This window comes from Symphodus melops (assembly GCF_947650265.1).
Source record: "Symphodus melops genome assembly, chromosome: 16".
NCBI lineage: Eukaryota > Metazoa > Chordata > Actinopteri > Labriformes > Labridae > Symphodus > Symphodus melops.
In genome coordinates, this window is record NC_136706.1 from 2,360,944 (window position 1) to 2,387,574 (window position 26,631).

Below are 26,631 nucleotides of genomic sequence, written 5' to 3' on the forward strand. Positions count from 1 at the left end.
TTGTATTTCTCTCATATTTGATGCTCTTTGGTGTAACTCAGTTACTGGGTTTTTTTCTCAACTGTGATTATGATCAGAGATTCACCAATCTACTTTTTTTATTCGGTTCAGATTCGATCTCGATACATCCTGTGTGCACAAATACTGACATTTGAATTTCATAACTAACAGTGTTTTAGTTGTTGTTGGTGGTTTAAAACTCATGTTGCATTGCGTTGTGCTGGTTTCACGTATAAACAGGAAGCAGCAACAAAGGTCAACTCAGTGTGTGTGTGTGTGTGTGTGTGTGTGTGTGTGTGTGTGTGCATGGCTTGTTCTTGTGCTGTCATTAATGTTAACACACTACACATACTTTTTCACAACTGTAGTTCTTGAAGGATAAATGGCGTTATTGATTAAGTAATCATCTCATTAATCCGTCCCTTCGAGCAGCTCCTCTTGGCGCCTCTCACAGCCCACTCATGTTTACCTAACAGACTTTTTAGTGTCCCGTGTTATATAAAAATAAAACAGAAAGTATGTCATGGTCCTAGCTGAGAGCATCACATCTGGTTTTAAATGAGTTTAGCTGACCTAGCTCGCTAACATTTAGCGGTAGAGCTGAGTCATGCTCTCCTTTGTTTCCTTCACAGTTTGTTTAGTTGTTAGGTAATCTGATACAAGGCTCTGTTTGTGAATGCTTGTCAGGTCGCTGTCTTCTGTCGCAAGCGTTTCTACTGAAAACAGGAGAGCCGACTTTGGTTCTCAAATGATGAACGGGAACAAAGTGAACGTTCCCATGAAACGGGACATGGAACGAAATGGGGTCGAAGATTTGTGAACTAGAAGATGACACTCTTTAACTCCTCTGTGTCTCCTCTCTGCAGGTCTGTTTCTCATCCTGGGTCTGATGCTGTACCCTGCCGGCTGGGGTTCAGATAAGGTGCAGCTGTACTGCGGCCCCGACGCCGCTCCGTACCGAGCCGGGCTGTGCTCCATGGGTTGGGCCTTCTACACTGCGATGGGCGGCACCGTGCTCACCTTCGTGTGTGCCGTCTTCTCCGCGCAGGCCGAGATCGCCACGTCCAGCGACAAGGTTCAGGAGGAGATCGAGGAGGGGAAGAGCCTCATCTGCCTCCTCTGAAACTCTGAAAAATAGAAGAAGGCGTCAAAACACAACGAATGGAGGTCGCTGCATTGTTTACCACTAAAACTGACTCTTATTATTGTCTCTTTTTTTTTTTGTGTTTGTGTGGGAGAAATCTACAAGTGCCAAGTTTCCCCCCCCAGCGTGTCGTCTTTCTGCCACTAGAGGTGCTGTGTTTGTATCCGTGTTAGTCGTGTGAAGTCCCCCAAAGGCTCCACATGCTCTGTAAATAAGTGTGATTTATATATATTTTGTACATATTGCAGAATGATTGGTAAGCTTGATCCGGGCTGGTGCTGGTGATGTCAATCTTGCCTTAAAAAGCCACAAGTGAGTGTTAAGTAACTCATCAAGGGAACCACTACTCAGCCAGAATAAACTACTCTCAGAGTCAGAGTGGATGTCCTTTTAAAAAGCTTACAGAATGTACTGTGGATTGAGTGATTTATTGTGTGTGTAGGGACCCTTGAAATGTATCGATGGGGATTGTTTTCCACACAGACTGCACAAGGACGAGCAAAAAAAAAAAAAAAAAGGTCCTGAATCCTGAAATGAAGTGAGCTGAATCCTTACTGGAGCTGAAAGCTGATCTGTGAACGGTCTGCGCCCGGTCCTCCGTCAGCAGACAGCCTGTAATCTCTGCACAAAGACTCGGGACTGAATAATGAGGACACACAAATGAAGTATTGCTGTTATTAGTGACGTCTGGTTTCAGGGAGTGTTTAGAGTCTTAGATAGTGTCCTATCTATTCCCATTTGTTTTCTGCCAAATGAATAAAGAAAAAGGGAATAAATAAGGATTGAGGCTGAGTGTGTGTTTTTTTTTCTGAAGAGGAGGAGAAGGAGATGAAGCAAGTGGAGCAGCCAGCTTGAGACCTCGGTTTGGCCCTTGAGGTGGGGGTGGGTACGTTTTCCAGCCAGCGGGTGATCAGTTTTTCCACTGATGCAGAACTGAACTCTGCATGTGTGTGTGTGTGTGTGTGTGTGTGTGTGTGTGTGTGTGTGTGTGTGTGTTTCTCTCTCTCTTAGTGTGTGTGTGTGTGTGTGTGTGCTTTATATTAAGTCAGACTCTTAGGTCTTTAACTTTACTTAAAGCGCCCGTGAGGAGTTTTTATCTGATTATGAAACAGACTGAAATGAATGCGGATGTCTTTTCCTGAGCTACAAGAGCAAACAAAGGTCATCAGCACAAAGATTGATTATTTTGAAACGGTTATTTTTTAATGCATTAAAGATTAAATCACCGCCGCGGGTTATTAACAGCAGGCTGAGGAAACAGACTTTTATTACCAGCAAATATTATCAATAAGTGATGCTAGTGATTTGCTCGGGAAATATTCTTGGACTTTGATTTGTCTCCCCCTGCTGGACATAAGAAAGATTGAACATAAACGTTGCACAGTTACAGTTGCAGTAGGACAGCTAAGAAAGTTGAAACTCGTCAGGAGATACTTTTGATACTGTGACTTTATTTAATGAACCACAGAAGAAGAAGAAAAGACAGCGAAGCATCGTAAGCGAACAATCACACAAAGCCATATCTAGCTTTGCTCTTACAAAATGCTTCACTTCTGTGTGTGTGTGTGTGTGTGTGTGTGTGTGAGATCACTAATGTCCCTCCCCAGATGTTCCTCCTCCATGTGGGCAGCAGAGAAACTTCTGGAACAGCCCTGTGGCTCCCTTCATCCACCAGATCTGCACTCAAACTAAACACAGCGTCTGATGATTTCCAGATTAGGCACGTGACAAATTGTGCAATCTGAAGCAGAAAGTCAGGCTGTTTGAGGGCCAGAGAGTTTTTAACCTCTTCTTCTTCCTTTCATTTGATTTTACTCTGTGTGGAAACATTCAGAGAGCGAAGGGAGACGGAGTTTTGTTTCTTTCACACCTGGTGCAGAAAGTATGCACACATGCTTTTATGTTGATCTACATAAGACAGAAGGACGTTACATTACAGAACAATACATTTACTAACGTCCTGTCATGAAACAGAAATTTGAGGTACATTTTATTCAAAGTTATTTTTGGGCCTTTTTGCCTTTATTGGACAGGACATCTAAAGAGAGACAGGAAATGCCAAGAGGAGAGAGAAGGGGACGACATGTAGCGTAAGGCGGACCCGTACATGTGACGCTCAACACAATCACTCGGCTATCAATGGTCCATTCAGGGTATATTAACTTTAATAATAATGTTACTACATATAGATTCATATTTAACTTTAAAGCTCCTGTGAGAAGCGGGGTAGGTGGGATTTTTTTTTTTTGGTCACAAAATGCATCTCACACAAGTTTGTGCCAAAAACAACTTCCTCAAGGTCCTCACTGACACTTTAAACGTATTTCTTTCCTAAAATAAACTGTAACATATGTGCGAGTGGCGGGCTGTGGCTCGTTGGGTAGAGTCATCGTCTCTCTACTGGAAGGTCGAGGGTTCGATCCCCAGCTCCTGCAAGCAACATGTCCAATGTGTCCTTGGGCAAGACACTTAACCCTGAATTGCTCTGTCAGGGTGTATGCAGTTCGCTGCTCCTGTGGCCAAACGCTTGGTGCGCTAATTAATAAATAGAGGGGATAAATAGAGTTTCGGGAAAAAAAAAACAAAATACCATCAGAAGATTTGGAAACGCACCATTTCATTTTTCAAGTCATTCGTCTGATGTCCTGTTATATAAAATATTATGTCCGGTTCTTTCTGGACTGATCATGTAGTGTGTGTAGGTCAACCTCAACCATCCACTTCTCTTAAACCTACCTCTACTGCAGACAAGTAATCCTATACAGTATGTACATGAACTCCACGGACAGCAGCATGCTAACAGCGTTTAGCTTGTCCAGACGTCTGCTGCTGTTTCCACACTCCTGCTCTTGTTTGAAGGTCATTAAAGAAACGAAGTCCTTCACTCTGTTATTCCTCCTCTGTGCCAACCCTTTCCTGTTGGCAGTCACTCCGGTCTGCTACCTGCTTCCTCTTCTGTGAGACTGCCTCTCTGTTCTATTTCACACACGTCTGTTTGAAGGACTCAGCACTTGGCCTCCAATTGTCTTACAAAGTGTGTGAGTGGACATAATTTATACTGCGTCTTTCCTACCAGTTGACCTCTGCAGAAAACCCTCTGCAAAGTTCACTCGCACAAGAGCTCTACTTCATGTCTAATGTCAGGTACTTGTGTTTTCTTAAGTGTGTGTGTGTGTGTGTGTGTGTGTGTTTAATACGATTTTATTTGAGTAAAAAAAAACAGTCTTTTACTATAAGCTCTAGTTTCTTTATTATGTCGCTAACAGACCGCTATTTGAAGGCAGAATAATTCCTGGTCCTGTTGGGCCTCGAGTGCAGCTTGTAAACACACAAGGTTAAGGTTGTTTCTCCCTTGATCCGCCATCGGAGGTTGTGACGAGCGTAATCGAGCTAACGAGAAATATGTGACGTCAGAGCCAGCAGACGAGAGCCTTTTGTGTGTGTGTGCGTGTGTGTGAAGCTCCTGCTTTCAGTGCTCACATGACCAGCATCTTACCGCCGAATACACTCAGGAAACAAAGAAAGTTCAATTTAACTGAGCGTGGAGGGCGTGGCCGAGGGAAGTGGGGGTGCTGCAGCACCCCCTAGTGGCGAGGGGGAGATTTAAAAAAAAAATTTATTTAAAATATTTTTGCACAATTTATAAATTCCTTTGAATCTTCTGGGAAAAGATTTTGACACACGTAGGCTACGACGTATGTATGTTTGATTTATTTTTGATTTAATTATTCTTAGGCCGAATCAACACAAGTTCACGGAAGTTACGTTGTCAACGTCAGGCAGTCTCGTGCAGTAAAAGGCTCCCCCGCTCGCGCCATGCTCGGCCTACGAGTGTCACAGTTCAAGATGTAGCGTCATGTTGGAGTAAGCTCCAGTAATAAACAAGAGACATGTTTTTAGAGACAGAAAAACTGATTGAGTTCCGTCTCTGTGTCCTCACCTGAGCGCACCTTCTCAGCCGTGCGTCTTTTAAAGACACGCAGCACCATGACCCAGAAAAGACTCACAAACCTTTAAGTGATGCATGCCCGCACAAGATATCATGAACTCCCTGGACATCCGTCCCCTCATAAAGACTGTATTTACATAACTCCAGAGCGCACCTGGACATTTGGACACCTGTAACCAGGACAGTCTGTCTGCAGCTCAAAGTAAGATCATGGTGTCGCCGCGCACCTTCATATCTCTGCTGTTTGATGTCACACTATAGTGTTTTTGGGAGGTGGTTTGGATTGAGAGTGTTACTTAGATCGTGTGTTCTGTGCGTAATGGATCTTGGAGAACTGTTTAACAACGTGTAAATAGTCTGAGATTGTTTCCTTGTGGTTTGCGTGAAAAGTTTGGAAAAAAGTGTTATTTTGTGCGTGTGTTTGCGCGATGAACGTGGAGAGCTGTTCAATAACATGCTTAAGTAGTCTGAGATGATTTCTTTGTGCTGTGTGTGAAAGGATTTTGGAGCTTATGGAGTGGTGTGCAGTGACTCAGGTTGATGTCAGCTGATCAAACCTGTTGCATTGTTTAAGTGTTATTGTGAAGTTTAAGTGATAGTGCATATATTCCTCTGAGAACTGATGATGATGTGTGTGTGTGTGTGTGTGTGTGTGTGTGTGTGTGTGTGTGTGTGTGTGTGGCCCTGGCTGTGTTCACTGAAGAGTGTAAGACGATGACGTGGTGAATCTTAATCTATTTATTTATTTTTAAACATTTAAATGTATATATTATACATGTATTCTAAATAGGCTCATAGTTTTTTTGTCCAAAAAAGAACAACAGATTTTTTTACTCCCAGCGGCCCTGGTGGAGGGTGGTTAGCGCTGTTGCCTCACAGCAATAAGGTTCCTGGTTCGAATCCCATCAAAGCCTCTCTCTATGTGGAGTTTGCATGTTGTGGTTTCTTTTCAGGTGACGTCCTCCACCAGTCCAAAGACGTGCTCTTTAGGTTAATTAACAGATGGATTATTACTATTTCAACTAGATTTCCATTTGATCACATTGGCAGTGAAAGGGATTAAATGACCAGTTTTGTTGTTGCTGCCTGCTGCCCTCTTCTGGTGATCTCCTGCTGGTGCAGTCAACTTTAAATATTAATACTACCAGCTTTGAAAACAGAAAGATGCATGATGATTGTAAAAGAACAACGATCAGTTTTGGATGATGGAAACCCTTTCACAATAAGAGATACCATGAAACACATAAAGAAGAAGAATTTTATTCAGTGTTAATACAATAAATATACAAAACTCACAAAGTACTCGACATGCGGCTGAAGGTGAAACCAGAGCGCCTTTTTTTAAAATCACAGCCAAATTTAAAGCAAGAGAGCCAGCCGTTTGTTAACCGTTCAAAAATATACAAACATACAATTCTACTTTATTTTGAAATCATTTCATTAAAATCTGAGTTAAGAGACTATTTTCAATTAAATGTCAGTGTTTTCTACCACAGGACAAGTTGATCTTGAAGCTTAAAGCCACAGTCCATTTTACAGTACGGCACACAGTTCACGTCGCATTGCAGTCCAGCGCTTCTCATTAGAAGAATAAAAGCAGGCGCCACTCGAGTCGGACTCTTTTGCAGGAGTAGTAATCTCATGTTGCTCTGCACATACGTGTTCCTTACACATGTACGCAAGCACTGAGCCAAATCAAACAGGTGTGAAACAATTACATTAAAAAAAAGGAGCAAAATAAGGCAAGGAGAGAAGAAGGATCCCAGACACACACAGGCTTAAGACTTCAAAGGCTTCATTTCCTTTTTTACACACACACACACACGAATACAACACACACATACAGAAGGCTTAACTGGCTTTAACATGAGACCAAAAAAAAAAACTACAATCAAAACAGTCTGCAGCTCCCACTGGAGAAACATAAGGTCAGTATTATTTAGAAAAAAAAGACACATTCGAAGACGTAACTCGCACGTTTGGATTCGATGAATTATTCGTAGTGTGATTCGATTGTGCACGATTTCAGAGTTATTCATTCCACAGCATGCAAAGCACTAAGAAGTAGAAAAGTACCGGCTGACATGTTTACGCCTCTCGTTTGTTTTTTAAAGTGTGTGTGTGTGTGTGTGTGTGTGTGTGTGTGGGGGGGGAAGAGGGGGCAGTCTGTGTTTGATGTCATTACAGTCTCATAGATGTTAGATCATGCACGTGAAGAGTTCATCCTGAGTAACAAAAACTGAGGTAAGTCTCACAGAGAAAAGCCGGAGACGAGTTTTTCCTCTTCAGGTCGCCTGCAGAAACATGCAGCGGTACATACAGAGCGGCGGACGTCTTACCGTTTGTCAACAGCGTCTTTAACTGAAATCACACACACACACAAGGTTTCTGCTTCAAGTGAAAACTCAGCTGGTGTATTTATGGATGAAGGACGAGGAGCAGGAAGGCGTGGCGGCGGTATGGGGAAATATTCTTCCTTCTGAAGCGTTAATGTTGTGAAGTCTAAAGACGAGGCTTAAAGTGCATCTGGACTTTGAATGAGGGATTATTGTAAAAAAAACAACGTTCAAAGAGTCTTTCACCCAAATAAATCTGTTCAGTATCAAACAGCTGACATGATGGCGAGTGGGCTGTTTAAAAGATTTTAGGGATTTTTTAAAACCCATTCAATGATTTAAAAATTGGGAACTGTAGTTTAAGCTGTCTTTTCTGATTTATCATAAAATCACTATGTTGCCAAAGCTGTGGGGAGTCTAAATCTACCCGAGAGAAAAAGTTTGAAGATCATCATCCTCAAGATTCATCGGCTTGGGGACAAATTGTTGACTGCACGAAATTTCATGGCAACCAATCTGTTGAGATATTGTGGGAAGTTTTGGACCGACTGCTCCTTCATTACTGCTAACAAAGCTTTAATGCATTGTAGAGTGTTTTCATATTTCTGCTGCTACAGTGTATTAACAACACATTCTCAGTGTTTGATACTCTAACAAATAAGATTTTGGGGTAACATTTCAATTCAATAAAGTTAGACTGCACATGTCTAACTACGATATTTAGAGGAGAGCAGGAAGCAGAACTGGAATGCACGGCATTCATCTTCAACAGTACACAGTTACTCCACCGGGGGGCAGCAGTGGTCAGTTCTCAGCTGAGAAGGCTGCAGCCTGCACGTGCACTGACAAACAACTAGAGAGCGAAAAGATGACTTCCATGTATCCAATAAATAATTAATCATTAAGAGTGGATGAAACAAAAAGAAGGAAGCAGTGATTGAGTTGTTAAATTGAATTTTACAAACAGCTGATGATCAGAAGGTTGGACCTGGTTCGGTTAAGAAAGACTTGGTTTCGTTTGAGTAGAGGCCGTCGACGGAGGACAGACGTGACATGTAAAGAGGCACGCAAATGTTCACGTTGTTGGCCGCACACACCCGCACACACACACACACACACACACACACACACACACGCACACGCACACACAAAAACAAACTCACACAGAGAAGGTGAATGGGAGCACGCTGGTTGAGCGGTAGAAGGAGTGCAGCGTCAGTAAACGGGGCTCAGAGTCTGTGGTGAGTGCGTGATGTCGTCGGGCCGGATGGAGTCCAACACAGACTAAAATCCCGTCTGATTGTTTTCACTATGAATCATAAAAAACCGCTTCGATATGGTCAGAAGGCTGTGAAGACTCTCCGCGTGTTCAAACAGGGTCAAAGACAAAGACGAATGGGGAGAGAGTTGGACGGGAAGATGAACGACGAGCTCTCTTAAGCCAATCAGATCTGCTCCTTGAAGGACGACTGGGCGGCCCTGGTGGCGGCGGTGGCGGCAGCCGTCTGGACCGTCTTGTTGGACATGACGCCGGTGGCGAACTCCTGCTGGGCCCGCTCGAAGCTGGCTCCGGTGGTTCGATACATCCCATGGACCTGACGGAGGAGAAGAAATGACATCACAGAGGAAGAGGCTTTAAAGAGGACTGGGGGACAGCTGCAACTTAATACTACAACTGACAGGTGAGAAGAGCACGCCCACTCACAGCTTCGAAAGACTCAAACGTTTTTATTCAAAGTGTCGACAACCACACGGACAGGATCCCTACGCAGGCGGACTTTTCGGTGAAGGACAAATACTCCTTTATTAAACCAAACAATCGCCCGGCTGGATCTGAAGTTATCGTGTAAAACACTAAACTTAAACGTATGGAGGTATCGGTGTTCTGCACGGCTCATCAACACGGTCCGTGTCTCTCTGTTGGAGCTTGTTTTTATTGAGTCTAGGGTCTGTTGAAACTGTGCCCCGGTTGTGGACGTGTGAAGGAGAGAGTGGACAGTTTTACCTTTTTGAACATGATGAGAGACATGACAGCCAGCGAGGTGAAGAGAGCAGCGATGACGATCATGATGATGCCCACAGGGATGCTCTTATTCAGGCCAGTCAGAGCTGAGATCCACCCGCTGAGGACGAGACGGAGAGACAAAGAGAAAGTGCTTTTTTAACAATGAATCATGTAGTTTATGGCGACTCAGTCCCACCTGCAACATCCTGCTGTCATAAAAACTAAATGGTGCATCAAATGAGTATCGCTCCCCGGCTGAAAATAACCCCAAACAAACTTCTCTTTGAGGAGAAGCTTCATCATCCTGCATGTTTGAGGCTATCACAAGGATTTGAATTCTTACCTTGCGCCCCATCCAGATATGCCGATACACTGGATAACATAGACGCCGAACTGACAGATGTAGACGAAGAAGAAGACGAAGAACCTGAAGGAGCTGTCACTCCTGAAGACAGACAGACAGACAGACAGACAGACAGAGAGAGAGAGAGAGAGAGAGAGAGAGAGAGAGAGAGAGATTTAAAAACATCATCAGGGTTTCTTTGTGTGTGTGTGTGTGTGTGTGTGTGTCTGTCACGTTTGTGAACACGTGCCGCGCTGTTCACCTGAACGCTCCGTAAAGCGGTCTGTACCAGCAGACGAAGGAACACGGCGTGAAGAGCAAGAACCAGAGGATGGCGAGGCCAAAGTCCACGCCGCGCGACGCGTCCACGCAGAACCAGGCGAGACAGCCGATCAAGTTAGCCAGCAGCGTCCCTGTGTGAACTGAGGGCAGACAGCACGGACAGTCAGAGAGCGTCATGGCGTCCTGCCCGGTCCAGCTCAGGGTGGAAATAAAGAAACACAGACGCTGAATATTTCAACATGTAACACACACACACACACACACACACACACACACACACACACACACACACACACACACACACACACACACACACACACACACACACACACACACACACACACACACACACACACACACACACACACACACACACACACACACACACACACACACACACACACACACACACACACAGGCCTGTCTATAATTCATGACTGCCATTCGTTGTTGGGATCCGATCCAGGCGGTAGGCGGTGTACAGCGGCGGTCCAGATTTGACATGACTGTGTAAGAAATGACATCAGGCTGCTGGATGGCCGACGAGGAGCTCACAACCTGTGCTCTACTTCAAACTCCCTGCTCTCATCAGACATGTCCGACTCTTTACTTTACTTTTTATTCTACTGTCACACTTTGAGATTTTCTTTTAAATGTAAGGTGTGTCATAAATAAAATCACTGTTATCATTATTATTATTATAAAGTCAAAGATCGACAAACTGCAGCAGGAGATAAAAGTGACGCTCTGTGAGGAAACGGCTGCTTTAAGTGTCTCCTTCTGTTTTTTAGATCTGTGCCCAAACTAACCTTTAAGCGATCATCTGACCCCTTCCCTCCAGCAGCCACATGACCGCACCACGTGCCCTCGTCATGTGGCTGCTGAATGCCATTCAAAGCTGTTCATCCCCGCTGATTCGAACTTTTCACAGTGGAAGGAGCTCAATCTTTAAAATCTTTTTAAGTTTAATCTTAAAAAAAACAACTTTGGATGAATAGTTTTATACCTGCAGGGATGAAAAAAAAAAAAAAAAAAAACTAATTTTACATGTCTCTATCTTGTGACGGCTCTTACTGAGAGTGCAGGATTGTTTCGGTATTTACTGATGTGCACACGTCTCCTCGAGGTGCCATGAAGCCATTTCTAACATTTCTCATGAGATCTAGAGCATGAGTTCATTCCTCCACCCCACAAATATAAGCCAGCACCCTGCAGCCTCTCTCTCTCTCTCTCTCTCTCTCTCCGTCTTTAGTTTGCCTCGTTCTCCTCTGAGATGAGAAAATAATTAAATGTCCTTCTCCATCTCTATGATACTACTTCTATTGTCTTTAAAGGTTTTAAAGTTTGTGTCGGTAATAAAAAAAAAGGAACTTCAGGTACGGGGAGTGTCCCATGAAGAGAAATAAAAAGTCTGGCCTTTGGTCAGTCGATGTGATGGAGCCACAGACGGAGAGGAAGTGTGCAGGCAGAGGCACCAAACTCAAACATGACACACACATGCTCTCTTCTGTGATTTAATGATCCGTTCACTTTTGAGCACATAACGGAGAAAAAGTAAATCCAGACAACTGAGAAAGTGGAAGAGAAAGTTTTGCATCTTAGTCCTAAAATAACGAGATCAATAATCAGGATAGTTGCTTTAGAAGACTTCATTTCTCGAGGTCGTTGGAACCTGATTTTTCGGGGTTAATTCACTCGCTCACTCCAATGTGCTGCACCGTGAAGAAATAAAACAAACAGTCACTCACACATCCAGAGGTAATACATGATCTTGACAGTCTTCTGAAACTCTACGGGGATGTCCACTGTGATGTCGTGGTAGAAGCAGGGCCCCACCGGGAGGTTCTCTGGGAGGGGGGGCCAGTTGTTTTTCCTGCCTGAAACAGAACGGCACTTTGATAAGTTCCTGCAGAGGTTAGAAAGGTCGAACGTCGAGCTGCCTGTTCACATGGATTCAGACACTGTACCACCGTGCATGTTGCACGCACAACGGTTTCCTGCCTACACTGTTGAACAGCCTTTAATGAAGCCACCATATGCTCGGCGAACAGATACGAGGACGACGCTGTAACTCGTTCGCGCTTAATGAGGCTGAAAATAGAAACTTCAAAACAGCAGCCATATGCACGAGCTCTGCAGGAAACCTTTGAGAATAACATTTAGTGAAAGCACACTCGTTTGGTTTCTTCCTCCATAACAAACCCTGTTTTATCTTATTGTAGAAAATATCCTGCAGCATTCTCACGTAGCCTCAACCGGACTTCTTGCTAGCAGGAATGACCCTCCTTAAAGTGGGGGGGGGGGGAATAGAGATTTAACGTTTGCCACACATGCAGCTTAACATGTAGGAACTTTTTTAACAACTATTTGAAAAAAAGAAAAGAAAAAAAGGATTTGTCTATTACTCCCTCCCTGAGCTAATTACCCATTAGCGTCAGCTCCACATGAGCGAACATGTTCAGGCTGTATTTCTCTTCTTGTGCAATTAGAATGAATTGATTTAACACAATAGTTTGAAGTTTGAATTTTCTGTCATTTGCATCCAATGTGAGAACTCATCCAGTGTTTTTATATCTAAAGAGCCGACAGCAGTGGAACCACTTGAGTGTGTGTGTGTTGGTGTTTGACGCTGACCTCCTGAAGCACTGAGTGACTGCATCTCTCTCTCCCGACGGTCCAGCTCTGCCGCCTTCCTTTCCAGCTCCTCCTGTCTCCTCAACAGCTCAGCGGCCCCTCGAGACTGATCCTGCACACACACACATCATATAAAACAGATGTCAGCACTGGATTGTGTGCGAGCCTGTTACGCTGTCTGATCCAGCGTTTGGGAGAACTCAACAGGTGCAGCACTAACAGCCGGAGGGGAGACATCACCCCCCCCCCCCCCCCCCCCCCAAACAGGCGGCAGACAACAAAGCTGCACCACCAGGAGAGATTTCCTGTGGCTGTCTGGATTTCTGTGTTCGCCTCCTGCTGAGCGACTCCTCAGTCTGCAGACTCAGCGTGAAGCCGGCAGTCCTGGTTAATGTTTCTTCTGCAGGATCCAACGAGGATACAAGGAGGAAACATGTCTCCTTGGTCCAAACAGCATCAAGCTAAAGGAAACGGGAGTCCGGCTGCAGTCAGTCGTACCTGAGCCTGAGACTGTGAGTAGGCCGGAGGCTCCTCTGTGGGTTTCATGATGGCCGGCTGTGTGTTGACGGTGGGTGCTGCAGTCTTGGGTGCCATACCAGCAGGCGCCTACGGGAGTTTAAAAACAGACTCTGCTGTCACGTCACTTCACAAACTAAACATTTGTCACGCAGCTTCTACGACACGTTCTGACCACGAGCACATAAAATCGACGCTGCTTCACACTACGAGATCATCGGGCAGATTTTCTGTCGTTTGTGTAAATATTAAAAATGTACAATATTTACGATCTAATACTCTGGTGTGTGAGGAGCAAAGGGAAACGTGCACGGCGCTCAGGAACTCGATCAAACAGTCATTTAGAGAATGATTGAAGAAATTCTTTAAATGACTGATTCAGCGTTTGAATCGGTGATTTGTGAGTTCAGTTGGGTAATTTTAATTTAAATATCGTTCATATCGATTTCTTGTCGTCGCTGGTTGAAATGTGTGATACTCACCGGTCTGCCATCTGTGAAGGGATTATACTCCTCTAACCCCGGAGGAGCCGCCTGTCTTACTTGTGTCACTGATGGATCCTGAGACAAAGAGAGAGAGAGAGAGAGAGAGAGAGAGAGAGAGAGAGAAAAATAAAAAAAGAAGAATTTCAACAAGAGGACAAAGGAGAAACGAGCAGAAGCAGAATAAATGTGGGAAATAACTCCAAGCCTTGAAGCGTCTCCTTGAGTTTGCACCGCAGGAAGGAGTCAGAGACCTTCCATTATTCTGCCACATCGAGGCTGAAGAGCTCTTTTTGTTCAAAACTAAACAGGCCTGTAATTCATTACTGGCAAAGATGAGATGATTCCAATAATTTTCACAGGAAGGGCGTCTATAAATAGCTCCAGCCCTGAGTTTCAGTGGGCAGGGGGTGGGAATGCTTCTGGCTGCTGAAGACAGAAATAAAAAAAATAAAAAAAACAAAGAGACGTGCTGAAGCTGGGCACAAAAATCTGAGCTCTAAAGCACCTTATGCTCCTTTCTTCGAACGCTCTCCATCTGCAGGAAAAGAAACATTCACACAGTTTTTACTACACGCCGAGTAAACACACGGCGATCTATGAAAGATGGAGCTTTAACACTGCAGTGAGCCTCTCTGCACGACACTGCTGTGTATCTTAGAGGATGACACGAGCGTGCAGCTATGTTTACACACGGCGTGTCTTCAAACGGCGCACAGTGAAGCAATGTCGCCCGTTTATTCTGCGTGTTAGATTCCTGTTCCTGCCGACGTCAGTGAAGCGACATTCTCCCGTTTGTTTTCTTGATAAGCTTACCATCAGCAGCTGTCAGTCACACGCCCGGTTCATTCAAATCTTCAGAGTCAAAAAGCAATCCTGCCGCTCTCTCCTCCTCCGGTCTCCGTGCAGCTCTCTCTCTCTCTCTCTCTCTCTCTGTCTCTCTGAAGAATCTTACATTTCTGCGAGCATCTCTTCCACCGCCACACGCACGCACAAACTCACAGGCTGCAACTTGTCACCAGACCGGGGCCATGAATATTTCAGGGTATGTTGTGTTTAAACTTTCATGACGCCTTATTGTGCAGGCGAGAGAAAAAAAAAAAAAAAAAAAAAAAAAAAAAAAAAAGCACATATTCACCAAGTTTTGCTCTCGGATTCAGATGGAAAAAAAAAAAAAAAAAAACCCTTCTCAGCATGTTACATGAAAACGTGCAAACTCAGTTCCTCCTGTCACATAAAGAGTGAGCAAGCTAACGGCTCTGCTAACCGCCCCGGTCCTGATGAAGATAAACACTAACTCAGGAAAACTAGCCAAAGCATGGATGTCACGTGGGAAAACATTTTGTTTATTTTTACATTTGTTTGTTTCACACAACATGTCCATATTATAAACTAATAAAATACTCTCACAGCAACCTCACCACACACAAAGGTTTCCTGTCTTAAGCCCCGCCTCCACCGAGCGGTCCGCGTCAGCTCGGTTTGGTTGGTGATGACACCAAATCAAGGGATCCAAACTGTTCCTACTTTTTTTGGTATCTTTCTGTTGCCATACTTATTATCACAACTTTTGATTGTAGGAAGGGCAACAAACTGTCACCGCACTGAAGCGAGAGATCGACCCTGAGAGATCCTGTACACAAAACACCACCTCTTATCTTCTTCTTCCCTTCAGTCACATTCCCATCAAACCAGTCCGAGTGCAACAGCACCAACAACAACATCTAAAGAATAATAATAATAATAATTTATACTTTATTAATCCCACGAGGGGAAATTCGGTTTACACTCTGTCTAACACACACACAGGCCGAGATACACACTCATGCACAAACAAGGTTCTAGTGACATGCATTAATGGAGAGGTCTCAGAGTGAGGGGGCTGCCCACAGCGAGCGCTCCAGAGCAGTTTTGGGGTTCGGTGCCTTGCTCAGGGGCACCTCGGCAGTGCTCAGGAAATGGACTGGCACCTCTCCAGCTACCAGACCAGTTTCCGGACTTGGTCCGTGCCGGGACTTGAACCGGCGACCCTCCGGTTCCCAACCCAAGTCCCTACAGACTGAGCTACTGCCGCCCCAATACTATTAACTTTTTTATTACTACTAATACCGTTTCTTCACCATCACTTTTTTATCGAAGCTTTAAAACCAATAAAAATGATCAAGTGTGAGAAACAGTGAATAAAGCTGTTTGCTGTCGGGGATCAGAGAGAGCAGAGGAGACTCCTTCAAGTGATCCGACAGCAGCACACTTCGAATGGGAAGGAACCAAATGATTTAAAGCAGTACAGTACATGCTCCAACATGTGGATTACTGAACCTCATGTTTCATCACGCTATTTATGCTACTCGTTCATACAACACAGTTTTATATCTATTAGAGAATGAGGCCAAGCCAGAAGGCAGAGAGAGTCACCACGCACGACTAGAAGAGATGACATTCAGCAGGAAAGAAGTAGCCAGAGGGGACGCATGAGCACCACATGTCGCCATATGATTTCATCAACTATTGAAGGGAGGAAAAGCTCAGAGGGAGGAACGACGTCTCCTCAGGCCAAACAAAAACCCACATTGGGCCAAGAAAAGAGCGAGATGTTGGCAGGACAGCGGGAGGGTTCACGAGTCATGTCAGTATGTCAGCGAGGCTCCGTGAATGAGCCGAGTGTTGCTTTTCTGTAGAGTCAAACTGTGACCTCAGCTTCTGTCAAACTCTTCCTTCAATGACGGCTCCCTCTTGTTTTGTTGTTCACATGGACAGGACGCTTCTTCATACACGGCTAGTTTCCAGTGAACCCTCCCTCGCTAACATTTAGGGGGAAGAGAGAGATAGCCCCTCGAGAGCAAGAGTACAAGTAAAGAAGAACCGACAGACTTTCAGAACCGAAGAAAAACAAGCAAATCTGCTCTTTGAGATGCAGATCATTACTTGAAATTGATTGCAGGATCTCGTTTTTCAACGCTCGCCAGTGCTGCCTCGGCCTTACTGAATCCTGCTAGTGAAACAGGATGGCGAGGGGAGGGAGGAAGGAGGCGAGGGGAGGGAGGAGGCGAGGGGAGGGAGGAAGGAGGCGAGGGGAGGGAGGAGGTCTGAGGAGATGATTTGTTTTCATCTGAAAATCTGATCTGAGAGTTGCATAGTAAGACTTTAAGAATAAATCTGTCAGAATAACTGAGTAAGTTCTCTGTATCAAAACCTACTGTTGATGTTGATAAAATCATACTGGATACTGGACATGGCTTTGGCTCTCTGGCCTCTTGTAAAGAACGCTTTCCACAATCCACCAATATTAACCACTTTGACAGGAAGTAACTGTCATACATTATAGGAGCAAGCTAAGCAGAGAATCTGTGGTATTTCTGTCGATGTTTATCGAAACACTTCATAATACTTGACTTATCAATTAGTCAGACAACTTTTCAGCTGAGGGAAATGCTAATGAGAGGCCGCTCCGGTGACCGTGTTGAGTACACCTGATACGAGGAGATAAGAGAGGCTGCGAGGGAGGTAAAACACTGAAGCACATGATGCTTCCACAGTGACGGCAGGACAGCTATCACAAGGCCAACTGTGTGATGACGACGGGCCAAAAGAGTGTCAAACCACACACACACACGATCACACGGCGTGTTCAGCGTTCATTTACTTCTCTTTTCATCGGCCCGAGACAAACCGTCTGTCAGAAACACAAACGATGTGTTTTAGGTGTTTTGTTCAAACAGATGAAGGAGGCTGCACTCGTCAATGAGGGCAGATTGAAGTACACGCCAGTCAATTCAAATCAATTAAATATAAAGCTTCGTCAAACACACTGTCTTCTGAGATTCTAGGGTTAAATTAAATGAATGCACCTGTGTACCATATACCTTTAAATGGGGTTTAAATGAGTGTTAAATTTGACCCCAAAAAAACCATTTTTGTAAGATCTGGCCATGCAGGGGCAACAGATGAAAATTAGCCTTTTGACTAACTCTAGAATATTTACTGAAATGTTTCATATGTATTGTCCCTGTAAAATAAAAATAAAAAAACAAGAAAAAACAAAAGCAGGTCCTTTTAGAGGTTTTAAAAGGCAGGTGGGTCAGACAGGGAGAAGTTAGCCTGCTAGGTGCAAATAGAGTTACATGTAAGAAGCCGTGCAGCTTCAAATAAACACCAAACAGGCAACCTGCTGCTGTTTAAATCTGAAGATAAACACCTGAAAGCTAGCATAACATATCCAGCTTTCACCTGCACTGACAGGTAACCTTTAAATGTTATGTCACAACAGTGAGGTAAGTGTACAACCAACAATAAGTGATAGACTCGACACAACAAGTGGATTAAAATGTCTCACCAGCTACCCTTAATGGCTTTCGAAAAAACAACAACAATAATGATAATACTATAAACAGAAACGACCAGTTATAACTGTGAAATAAGCCAGAAGCTAATGCTAATGTGGCTAACGCAGCTTCGCTAACGTTACCTGAAACGGGTTGTTGAACTCCGGATCCGCGAAGGGGTTGCTGTCGATTTCTGACATTTCTCCACAAAAAGAATTCCTTTTCCCCTTTTCCGCTTAAACGTACCTCTCAAAAAAACCCAACTATGACAGGTAAGGTTGACGACAACTAACCTAAAGTGAAGAATAACGACTCGCGTTTTGAGTGAGATGAAGTCTAAAGTGTTGACGGCGTCTAGAGATACTATCGAGGAGGAGATTGGTCACCAGCAGCTGATCAAGGATCAAACACCAGACACAACCGGATACGCAGTGACGCCGTGCGGAAGTGAAGATACATCACTTCCAAGGAGGCGAAAAGAAAAGTTTCACCAGTCCAGTTATTGATAAAACTTAATGAATAAAGTTCCGGCCGGTTTTTAGATTTTACCTGAGACTTTCCATTTGTTTCCTATTTATCATTTAGAATAATGTGTATTCGTAACCAATATTATTTTAAATCAAGTAAATAATCTTCTCATTCAGTGGAATGAGAGGACTGAACATTTGCTATTTGACTTGAATATAGCCAATATATATAAATATATAACTTATTAGACAAGCGTTAACGTTTTTTGTATTAACTTGTATAAATAAAAGATTGTGTTGACCTTAGTTTACCACAAAATAACGACAAACTAAAACTAAAAAATTAGATTGATTATTACGTGAAGCAGGAAGTTTCTCATTATTTTGGCAAAAAAAAAAAAAAAAGGTGTTTGACAAGTTCACAACTTTTCTTCATCTTTGCTCAAAGCGAAGAACAACGGTACCGTTGTCACCATGACAACACAACGGCTTGGGAGGGCGTTCGAGACATAGATCTAGAAGTGTTAGAAGGATGTGAGTTGGTATTTATAGTTATATTATAATAATATAATAAAGTATAAAATAGTGTATAATTATTACAGTAATAAGTTATATATATTATTTATATATTTCTTATTTATTTTCTATCTTGTATTTAGAAAAAAACATAAACCTGCACACCTGTTTTTTGAATAATTAATCTGTAGATATAAAAAAGTTAAATGAAATTATAATTATTATTTATTTATATTTTCTTTCTTGTATTTTTTAAAAGTTAATTAGTTACTTAAATATTGAATCTTTTATAGTCTTTTAAAAAATCTTCGTAATTTTGTGTTTTATTTTTTAATATGCTTTAGCAATGTGTAATGTATGTTTTCCATGCTAATAAAGCCAATTGAATTGAAATTGGTACAGTTCAGGGACAGTTAGAGGATCATGTTCTAGAAGGTTTAGATCTATGTCCTGTCTGCCGCTGAAGCCCTGTCATGTGACACCAACTTGTCCAGCTCACACTTCCGCTACTGCGTGCAGAAGAAGAAAAAAAGTTAAGCGAAATCTCGGGAGAAGTTTGGGTTTTGCAACAACGTTATTAAAACGCTGCGCTACAGTCACACGGTTTAACTTAAATTAATGAGCAGTTTATAAGAGGAGCGCGACACTCGGAAAGTTCTCGTGGAGTTAAAAGCATGTCGACCGCCGTCTTGTACAACGACCAAGGAGGAGCGGAGGCTGGCGTCGAAGCGGGTCAGGAGAACACCCCGACATCCTCCAACTCCTCCGGGGCTGCCTTTGGACTCTTCAGCGCTGACTTCAAAAAGTAAGCCAGCTGATCATTGTTCCCCCCTCTTATCGTCAGTGCTGTGTTTATAACTGGTGAAGCTGACTCGTTACTGGGACAGCTGTGGTGAACTTCCAGTTCAGCTGACTTGATCAGAAGTCTCTGCATCATCAACAACAAGGCCTGTCCAGAACCAGAACCAGAACACCTGAACTTCTTTCTACTTAGACATGATGCATGTGAAAATAAAGCCATGCCGATATCAGGGGTGCAATAATAATACAATTGTGATATATTTTCTTTTTGCTATATACGTGATATAAGCCGAGTCTTCACCTTGATGTGACAGCATCAACATGAAGTGAAAGCATGTTTATTAAATGTTACTTCCCCACCTATAAGTCACTCACGCATGCTAAATAAGACATTTTTTGGTCTGGACCCTTTTTACTTCAAGGATTTCAGACTTTTGCAATAATGCTTACATTGTGATTAATTGTGCAGCCCTAATTGATATCTGTCAATACCACAGCATAACATGAAAAAGTGATAGGCTCCTCATTGGCTTTTTGAAGCTCTGAATGAGTTCCTGTTGGTGTAAATGAAATGAGTCCCCACACTGTTTAAAGTCAAGGAGGACGTGTGTGTTGTATCTGGTGTGTTTTGAAGCTAAAGAGTTGAATTGTGACCTGAGGACTTCCATCGACTTTACGGATATTTACGGAGGCTGACAGGTGCCAAGTGATTTAGATCAAATAGAAGGTACTCTACCATAAAAACATCTGGGATTTTACACGACCGTTCGATAAGAAATGAGCCAAAACTACAGGCACAACCTTGACATAGTGTGATGTGGAGATGTTAAAAAACTTTCTTTCAATCTGTCTACATTTTCTAACAATACGTCGTTTAATCCTGGAGAGAAAAAAGGAAAGACTGACAAGCCCTCTAAAGTAGTAGTTCAGTTTTTACATCGTAATAAAGAGCACAATAGGCTCCAGTGTGAAGCAGCGAGTGCACGGCCCGGTGAAGTCCAAGAAGAACCTCTGCAAACATCTCTGAGCTGACACTTCAGCTTCAGTATTTATTCGCCCTCCACGTGTCCGAGCCAGGACAAGACAGGAAGTGTTTGTGCTTCAGAGGATTGAAGAAGGATTCACAGCAGCTGAATGGAGTCAGGTCAGCTCATAGCAACGATTACAATTCTTTACAAAAAGCTTAAAATCCTGTTGATCTACAAGAGGACAACATTGTCCCCAGAATATTAAAAACCTTTTACTGAAACGAACCTTCATGCTTCATCGCGGCGTTGACGTGGACGTGATGATGGCGTGCTTCAGTCTGCACTGAGCTGGTCTTATCAGACTCTCGTATTCAAACGAGAAACATCTGCACGTCCTTCACTTTATTCCACTCTGCAGTTCGAGTCTGTGGACCACTCCGACGAGGCACATCGCTCCTCGTCTTCAGGCTGATGTCGTGTCTGAAGGTTTGTTTGTGTATCAGCACCTGGTTAACTTTAGCTCATCACTACAGGGATGAATTCTTTAGATTCCTTCGTGCGTCCTCTCAAAACCTCTGAACAACCGAGTCACATGTCAGAACGGTTCGTGTTTATTTAAAAGGACAGGTTTGAATTCTGATACGTCATGAAGAAAAGCATATATATATATATATATATATATATATATATACCTGACCTGTGCAGTGTGGCCTGCACACTACCTGTGCTTGTTGTTGTTGTAACTGTCATTCTCGGTTTTGAAATAGATTTAAAAAGTGTTTTAATGTTTGTGTTTCATCTTAAACAAGTTGACCTTCACAATGTGAGATTATGCAAAGTGTTCTTCTGTATAAGTGTGATAAGAAAATATTCCAGATGAATATTGAAGGTGTAACATGTAGAAAATGTACTCTGAAATATGTCAGTTAGAAAAGGACTAAAATCACAGAATCATGAATCTGTCACGTGATCTTGTCTAAACGACATGTAGTCAACCTTTCATTGAACTGAAACTGTCACTGTCAGCATGTTCTGCTCATCTTACAAACTTACCACTAGAGGGCAGCAAATCCCAAATATCTATCTATACAGCATTGGCTATTAGTAATGTCCTGTATACGCCGGTGTTGATGCAGCCTGTTTAATCCTCACAGCAGCTCCATGTGTAGCTCTGCTCGTGATGACATCAGATGTGTCTCTCTCTCTCCTCTGTGTGTTTGATCATCGTCATCATCATTTGATCAGCATCATCATCATCAAGCCTTTTTCTTCCTCCTTCTCTGCACTACATGTTGCTTTGTTTACTGAGACCAGCCTCTAATCCGCCTCACATGACCATCGCCTCTGTTAGGAGGGCGAGCTCGTATGTCTGCCTACCTCTGCACCGAGGAGAGAGAGAGAGAGAGAGAGAGAGAGAGAGAGAGAGAGAGAGAGAGGCGTGAATGATGCTTCTGTGTGTTTTAATGACACAGTCCACAATGCCTACGTCTGTGCATCCTGACTTGTGCCAGCTCAAGTATTTCACGTGATGGTTGCACACACGCTTGCGTCCCGTCCTGCATGAATGCGTGCTGCATATTTGTGAAGTGAAAGTTCCTCCGGCGAGCGGAGAGCCGACTCTGATAAGTCAACTTGTAGTTTTGTTTTCTGAAATAGCTCAGCAACATTCCTGCATGTTGTCGGACTCTGACAGGCGTCTCCTCACTGAGTGGACATGGAAACATGTGACTCCTTTATTATCTGACATTTGCTTGCATGGAATTTTTTTTTTGTGGGATTTGAACTGCAGTAAAGTTCGGATGTTGATCTTGAACGTTAAAGGAATAAAAACCTCGTTTTGTGTCGGTGTGTTTAAAGCAGTGACCGGAGGATCAGTCAGACATGCCTGAAAACTCCTGCAGAGTTCAGACGTGACATTTAAAACGGAGAAGTTGATCGTGCAGGCCGGTGATTTAAAAACAGGAAAAGTCCAGGCCTCTGTTTCCATGGTAACCAAACAGGTATTGTCCACTGCTTAGTTGGCACGAGCGTTGTCATAGTAGATTTGACATTGTAGAACCGGGCCGTGTGACTGAAATAAAAGGGCGTGTCTGCTCTACAGACTTCTCTCAAACAAAAGAGTAAAAAAAAGCAAAGAACGTGCGCCCTCCCAGAAAATCTTTTTTTTATAACGTTTCACATGCTAGCGGGTATTTCCTGTCATTCACTTCGCCTGTGTTATCTCACCCGCGCTCTCTCAGCCTGAGTGGATTATTGTGCAGTCAGAGTGGAGGTGATGAAAGGTAGCGCAGTGTTTACCCTCCACTGTAGATAAGGCCCTCCTTTTTTTCCTTTCACCCTAAAGGGAAGTGACCACAGAGTCGAAGGCAGCCGAGCCTCAGCAGAGAAGTCCCATCAGAGCAGGCTCTGCCCTCGAGCATGACCTGCTGTTTAATAGCTGACGGGGCATCTTGTGACTTTTTTTTTTTTTTTTTTGTCCGAGAGAAGAAGAAGAAGAAGGAATGAAGAGTCTGACAGTTTAGGAAGAAGAGCGAGAGGAGAAGTGTAAATAGAGGCAGCCTGAAGGGACTCGGTTTCACCCCGGAGTCAGGCCGCTTTGTGGACGCTGTCTCAGGAGGAATGTTTCAGTGAACGGCGGTGCAGGACGGGCGGGATGGACGCCGGTTTGTCCTCTCTGCGCTCGGACGCGGTGGGAGCGGTGAGGACGGCGCTGGTGTCAGCTGAGAACTTGCAGCTCAGTCTGAGGAGCGGACTGAGTCAGGAAGAACAGGCCCTCACTCAGACCAGAGGCAGCCTGAAGGAGACGCAGCAGAGCGGGTACCTCAGCACTGACACATCTTTTACCTCCCGCTCAATTCAAAACATCAAATCTTTAAATCTCAACTTCTGCTCCAGCATGAATAAACTACGTACAGTCGAGGAATGTGTTTGGATTTCATCCTGTTTTCCACCTGGATGTCAAAAAGCTGTATGAAGGTTTTTTAAACATCCTGATACTTTCTACACTTCCCTGTTCTTTAAGTTTTAAAAAAACTACAGAATCTAAAGAATGGTCTTTTAAAATCGAAACGTCTGCGGGTGAAAGAGGAGCGAGGGAGCGGGCGGCGGTCGAGCTTGTTGATGTGTCTCACAGACGGACGTAGTGCTTCATATCCAAGTGCTTTCACCTGAACCAGGAATTAGTCTTGATGTGTTGGTACGAAAGAAAGAAGTATGAATGAAATCTGAGAAGAAATTACGGATGTATAAAATAGAATTAAAAAAACATAAAATGTACAAATGGAGCGTGAAAGAAACATTCAGATATTGTGTGTGTGTGTGTGTGTGTGTGTGTGTGTGTGTGTGTGTGTGTGTGTGTGTGTGTGTGTGTGTGTGTGTGTGTGTGTGTGTGTGTGTGTGTGTGTGTGTGTGTGTGAGAAGGACAAACAAACAGCGTGTCACGGTGTCAGTCGAACGTTGAGCATTCTGACTGTTGTGTTGGTTGTCTGTTTGCAGATTGACGGAGGCTCCTGTCGGCCCCACACTGTACGCATCAGTTGGGTCTTCAGGGGCCTCGGGGGGCCCTTCCTGTGTTTCCTTGAATCAGTGGACACAGATGTTACACACATGCAGCTTTCACACACGACCTCTGCTCAAGCTCCAGCTCTGGAAGCTGATTATTCAAGTCGTGCCGGCCGTGCTCACTGAGCCTCCTCTGTGTGTCACCTTCATGTGAACATGTGTGTAACCGTGCGAGTCACAGCTCTTCTGCTTGTTTCCATCTTCTTGAACCCACGAGATAACAACGTTAGCTTTCACTACATTTCCCAAGATGTCGGGGAAAACCCAAGAAAAAAAAAAAAAAAAACCTCACAGGAAACCAGCGTTGAAATCATGAGATTAAAAAGTTGAGACACGTCCAAAAATGGAGTCAAATCAAATCCACGTCTGCATGTCCTGTCAGGGCTTCCGTAGCTGACCGTGTGATCGAACTCACAGTGTTTTCTCTCGTCAGGAATGAAGACCTTAAAGAGATGTTGGAGAGCAACAAGGAGTCGCTCAAACTGGAGGCCATGAAGAGGGTGGTCGGGGTGAGTGCATCATGGGTAATCTTTCTAAAAGACCAACGTGTGTGTTCAGCGGTCAGACGTGCAGATCCAAAGCTCTGATTTATTCTCGTGTGTTTTCAGCTGATCGCCAAAGGGAAAAACGCCTCCGAGCTGTTTCCTGCCGTGGTGAAGAACGTGGCGAGTAAGAACATCGAGGTATGACGTTTTGATACATTCATCATCTTCAGGGTTTTTATGAGTCATTAAATTAGCGTGACGCTGCATGTGATTAGGCTGACTGAGGACACTTCCTCAAACGGGGAAAAAAACCAGAAGGCTCGCTGAAGTCGTCTTCACTCGAAAGCTTTCGTTAAAGTCGTTTTTACAACAGACGAAGAGAGAACAACACAGAAACCAACATCAGCATTCTGTATGTTGAATGATTCATGTAAACACACACACACACACACACACACACACTTCATTCTTAAGGTGTGAAACACATTTTTAACAGGATTTAAATCACAGAGAGATTCTGTGATTGAAAAATGAAAACCAGTCTGGTTTTTTTGGGGTTTTTTTCGGGGAGTCAAATTCTTCTTCTACTGTTTCGACGTTTTTGAGGCTTTAAAATCGAGTAAAAAAGATGCAGAACGCAGACGGTTTAGATGTGCAGTCGACAGATGACTGACCGAACGCTTAGCAACACAGCTCGAGAGGGCTTCCCATACCTGGAGTCAGTGAATATTGATCAGCAGCAGAATAATCGGGTGGTGGTGAGGGGCAGCGTGTGGAGCCGGGCGCTGTGTGCGAGGCGTGCAGCAGGAGCAGCTTCGTGGCGGGGCGGTGGAGCAGGTGGGTGGAAGGTAATTGGCCGGAGAAAGCCCACAGTCACGTCTCCTCTCTCCCACCTCACACACACCAGCTGCTGAGGTAGAGCGACTTTCCCTCTCTCTCTCTCTCTCTTGGTTTCTCCGTCCCTCGCTCTCCAACAATTGCCTCACTTGGCAGCATGTTGCTCTAAAAATGGCCGCCATTGATCCACTCTGATGAGGAAACGGCACAAGAACAATGAATGTTGCTGAAAAGGCTGCATGATTTAATGATGCCTCTCTTCATTTGATCGCCCCGTTAATGACATAAAGGTGTGTATTTGTTCTTCTTTGAGGTTGAGTTGAAACCAAGCGAGAAGAAATCATCAAACGGGTTTAATTAAATCTGACTTTTATCAAATACTCAACATAGACAGGCTGTGTGAACAGATCCTGCTTCATTCTGTATCAGCGTCCTTTCAGCTTAATGCACCAGTTCAAATTGATGGGTTGAATAATATAACTGTCCCTAAAGCTGAATCTATCAACAGACTGAATAAAGATGCAGCATAATCACGGCCGTGGTTCTACACTGACAGACACACTGAGACTGTGCAGGCTGAAAGGTAGACGATTTATTGTTGGTGGGTGAGCCCTTATATACAGTACAACAGATGTCACAAATTCCTTCCCACTTTAGATACTTCTGTACATGGCATGAAGAAACACATGACCTTTACTCTTTAAATGTCATTCCTATATTTGAGGAACACTTCAACATTGTACTGTCAACTGAGGCAGAACATTATACTTTCATGATACCTCATATATCGTGTTTCTCTTCAAATATGGTCATAGCTTCTCCGAATAGATCATAGTCTGCTCACAGCAAAGTCTTCTCTACAAGATGTATCCAAACTGAACGTATCAACAGAAATTCGTACTATCACAAATGAATCTTATATCAGACAACATCACTGATTGGATCCCTGGAGCAGAGGTCTCCAACCTTTCTTCATCTGAGAG

The 26,631-nt window shown here is 43.8% G+C and overlaps 3 protein-coding genes and 1 long non-coding RNA gene across 6 annotated transcripts in view; 3 read left to right on the forward strand and 1 right to left on the reverse strand.

Moving 5' to 3' along the window:
• lhfpl2a (LHFPL tetraspan subfamily member 2a) overlaps window positions 1-1,936 on the forward strand; it is a 37,768-nt gene extending 35,832 nt beyond the window's left edge. For both annotated transcript variants that reach the window (XM_079365083.1, XM_079365084.1), the window contains one exon: window positions 867-1,936. In XM_079365083.1, the coding sequence (XP_079221209.1) occupies window positions 867-1,123 (257 nt within the window). In that variant the 3' untranslated portion in view covers window positions 1,124-1,936. The remainder of the gene's footprint in view (window positions 1-866) is intronic.
• Window positions 1,937-6,334: 4,398 nt separating this feature from the next.
• LOC306836815 lies at window positions 6,335-8,564 on the forward strand. The gene is made up of 2 exons (XR_013780816.1): window positions 6,335-7,224; window positions 7,259-8,564. It is a non-coding gene; the product is annotated as an uncharacterized lncRNA (long non-coding RNA).
• LOC306836814 (secretory carrier-associated membrane protein 1-like) lies at window positions 8,076-18,477 on the reverse strand. Of its 2 annotated transcripts, none has more exons than XM_079364123.1 (9): window positions 14,508-14,783; window positions 13,692-13,769; window positions 13,192-13,299; window positions 12,694-12,805; window positions 11,808-11,936; window positions 10,040-10,199; window positions 9,778-9,879; window positions 9,435-9,552; window positions 8,076-9,024 (listed from the first exon to the last, which is right to left on the reverse strand). In XM_079364123.1, exons 1-9 carry the CDS (start codon window positions 14,508-14,510, stop codon window positions 8,875-8,877), a joined length of 960 nt encoding a protein of 319 aa, XP_079220249.1. In that variant the 5' UTR covers window positions 14,511-14,783; the 3' UTR covers window positions 8,076-8,874. The 2 variants fall into 2 exon arrangements, with proteins under 2 accessions (XP_079220249.1, XP_079220248.1); XM_079364122.1 differs by lacking the exon at window positions 14,508-14,783 and adding an exon at window positions 18,157-18,477 and having other exon boundaries at window positions 8,078-9,024.
• A 4,638-nt stretch (window positions 18,478-23,115) lies between these two features.
• Window positions 23,116-26,631, forward strand: part of ap3b1a (adaptor related protein complex 3 subunit beta 1a) — a 39,502-nt gene continuing 35,986 nt past the window's right edge. The window contains exons 1-3 of the mRNA XM_079363769.1: window positions 23,116-23,582; window positions 24,760-24,835; window positions 24,935-25,009. Coding sequence (XP_079219895.1) covers window positions 23,419-23,582; window positions 24,760-24,835; window positions 24,935-25,009 — 315 coding nt within the window. The 5' untranslated portion in view covers window positions 23,116-23,418. The remainder of the gene's footprint in view (window positions 23,583-24,759; window positions 24,836-24,934; window positions 25,010-26,631) is intronic.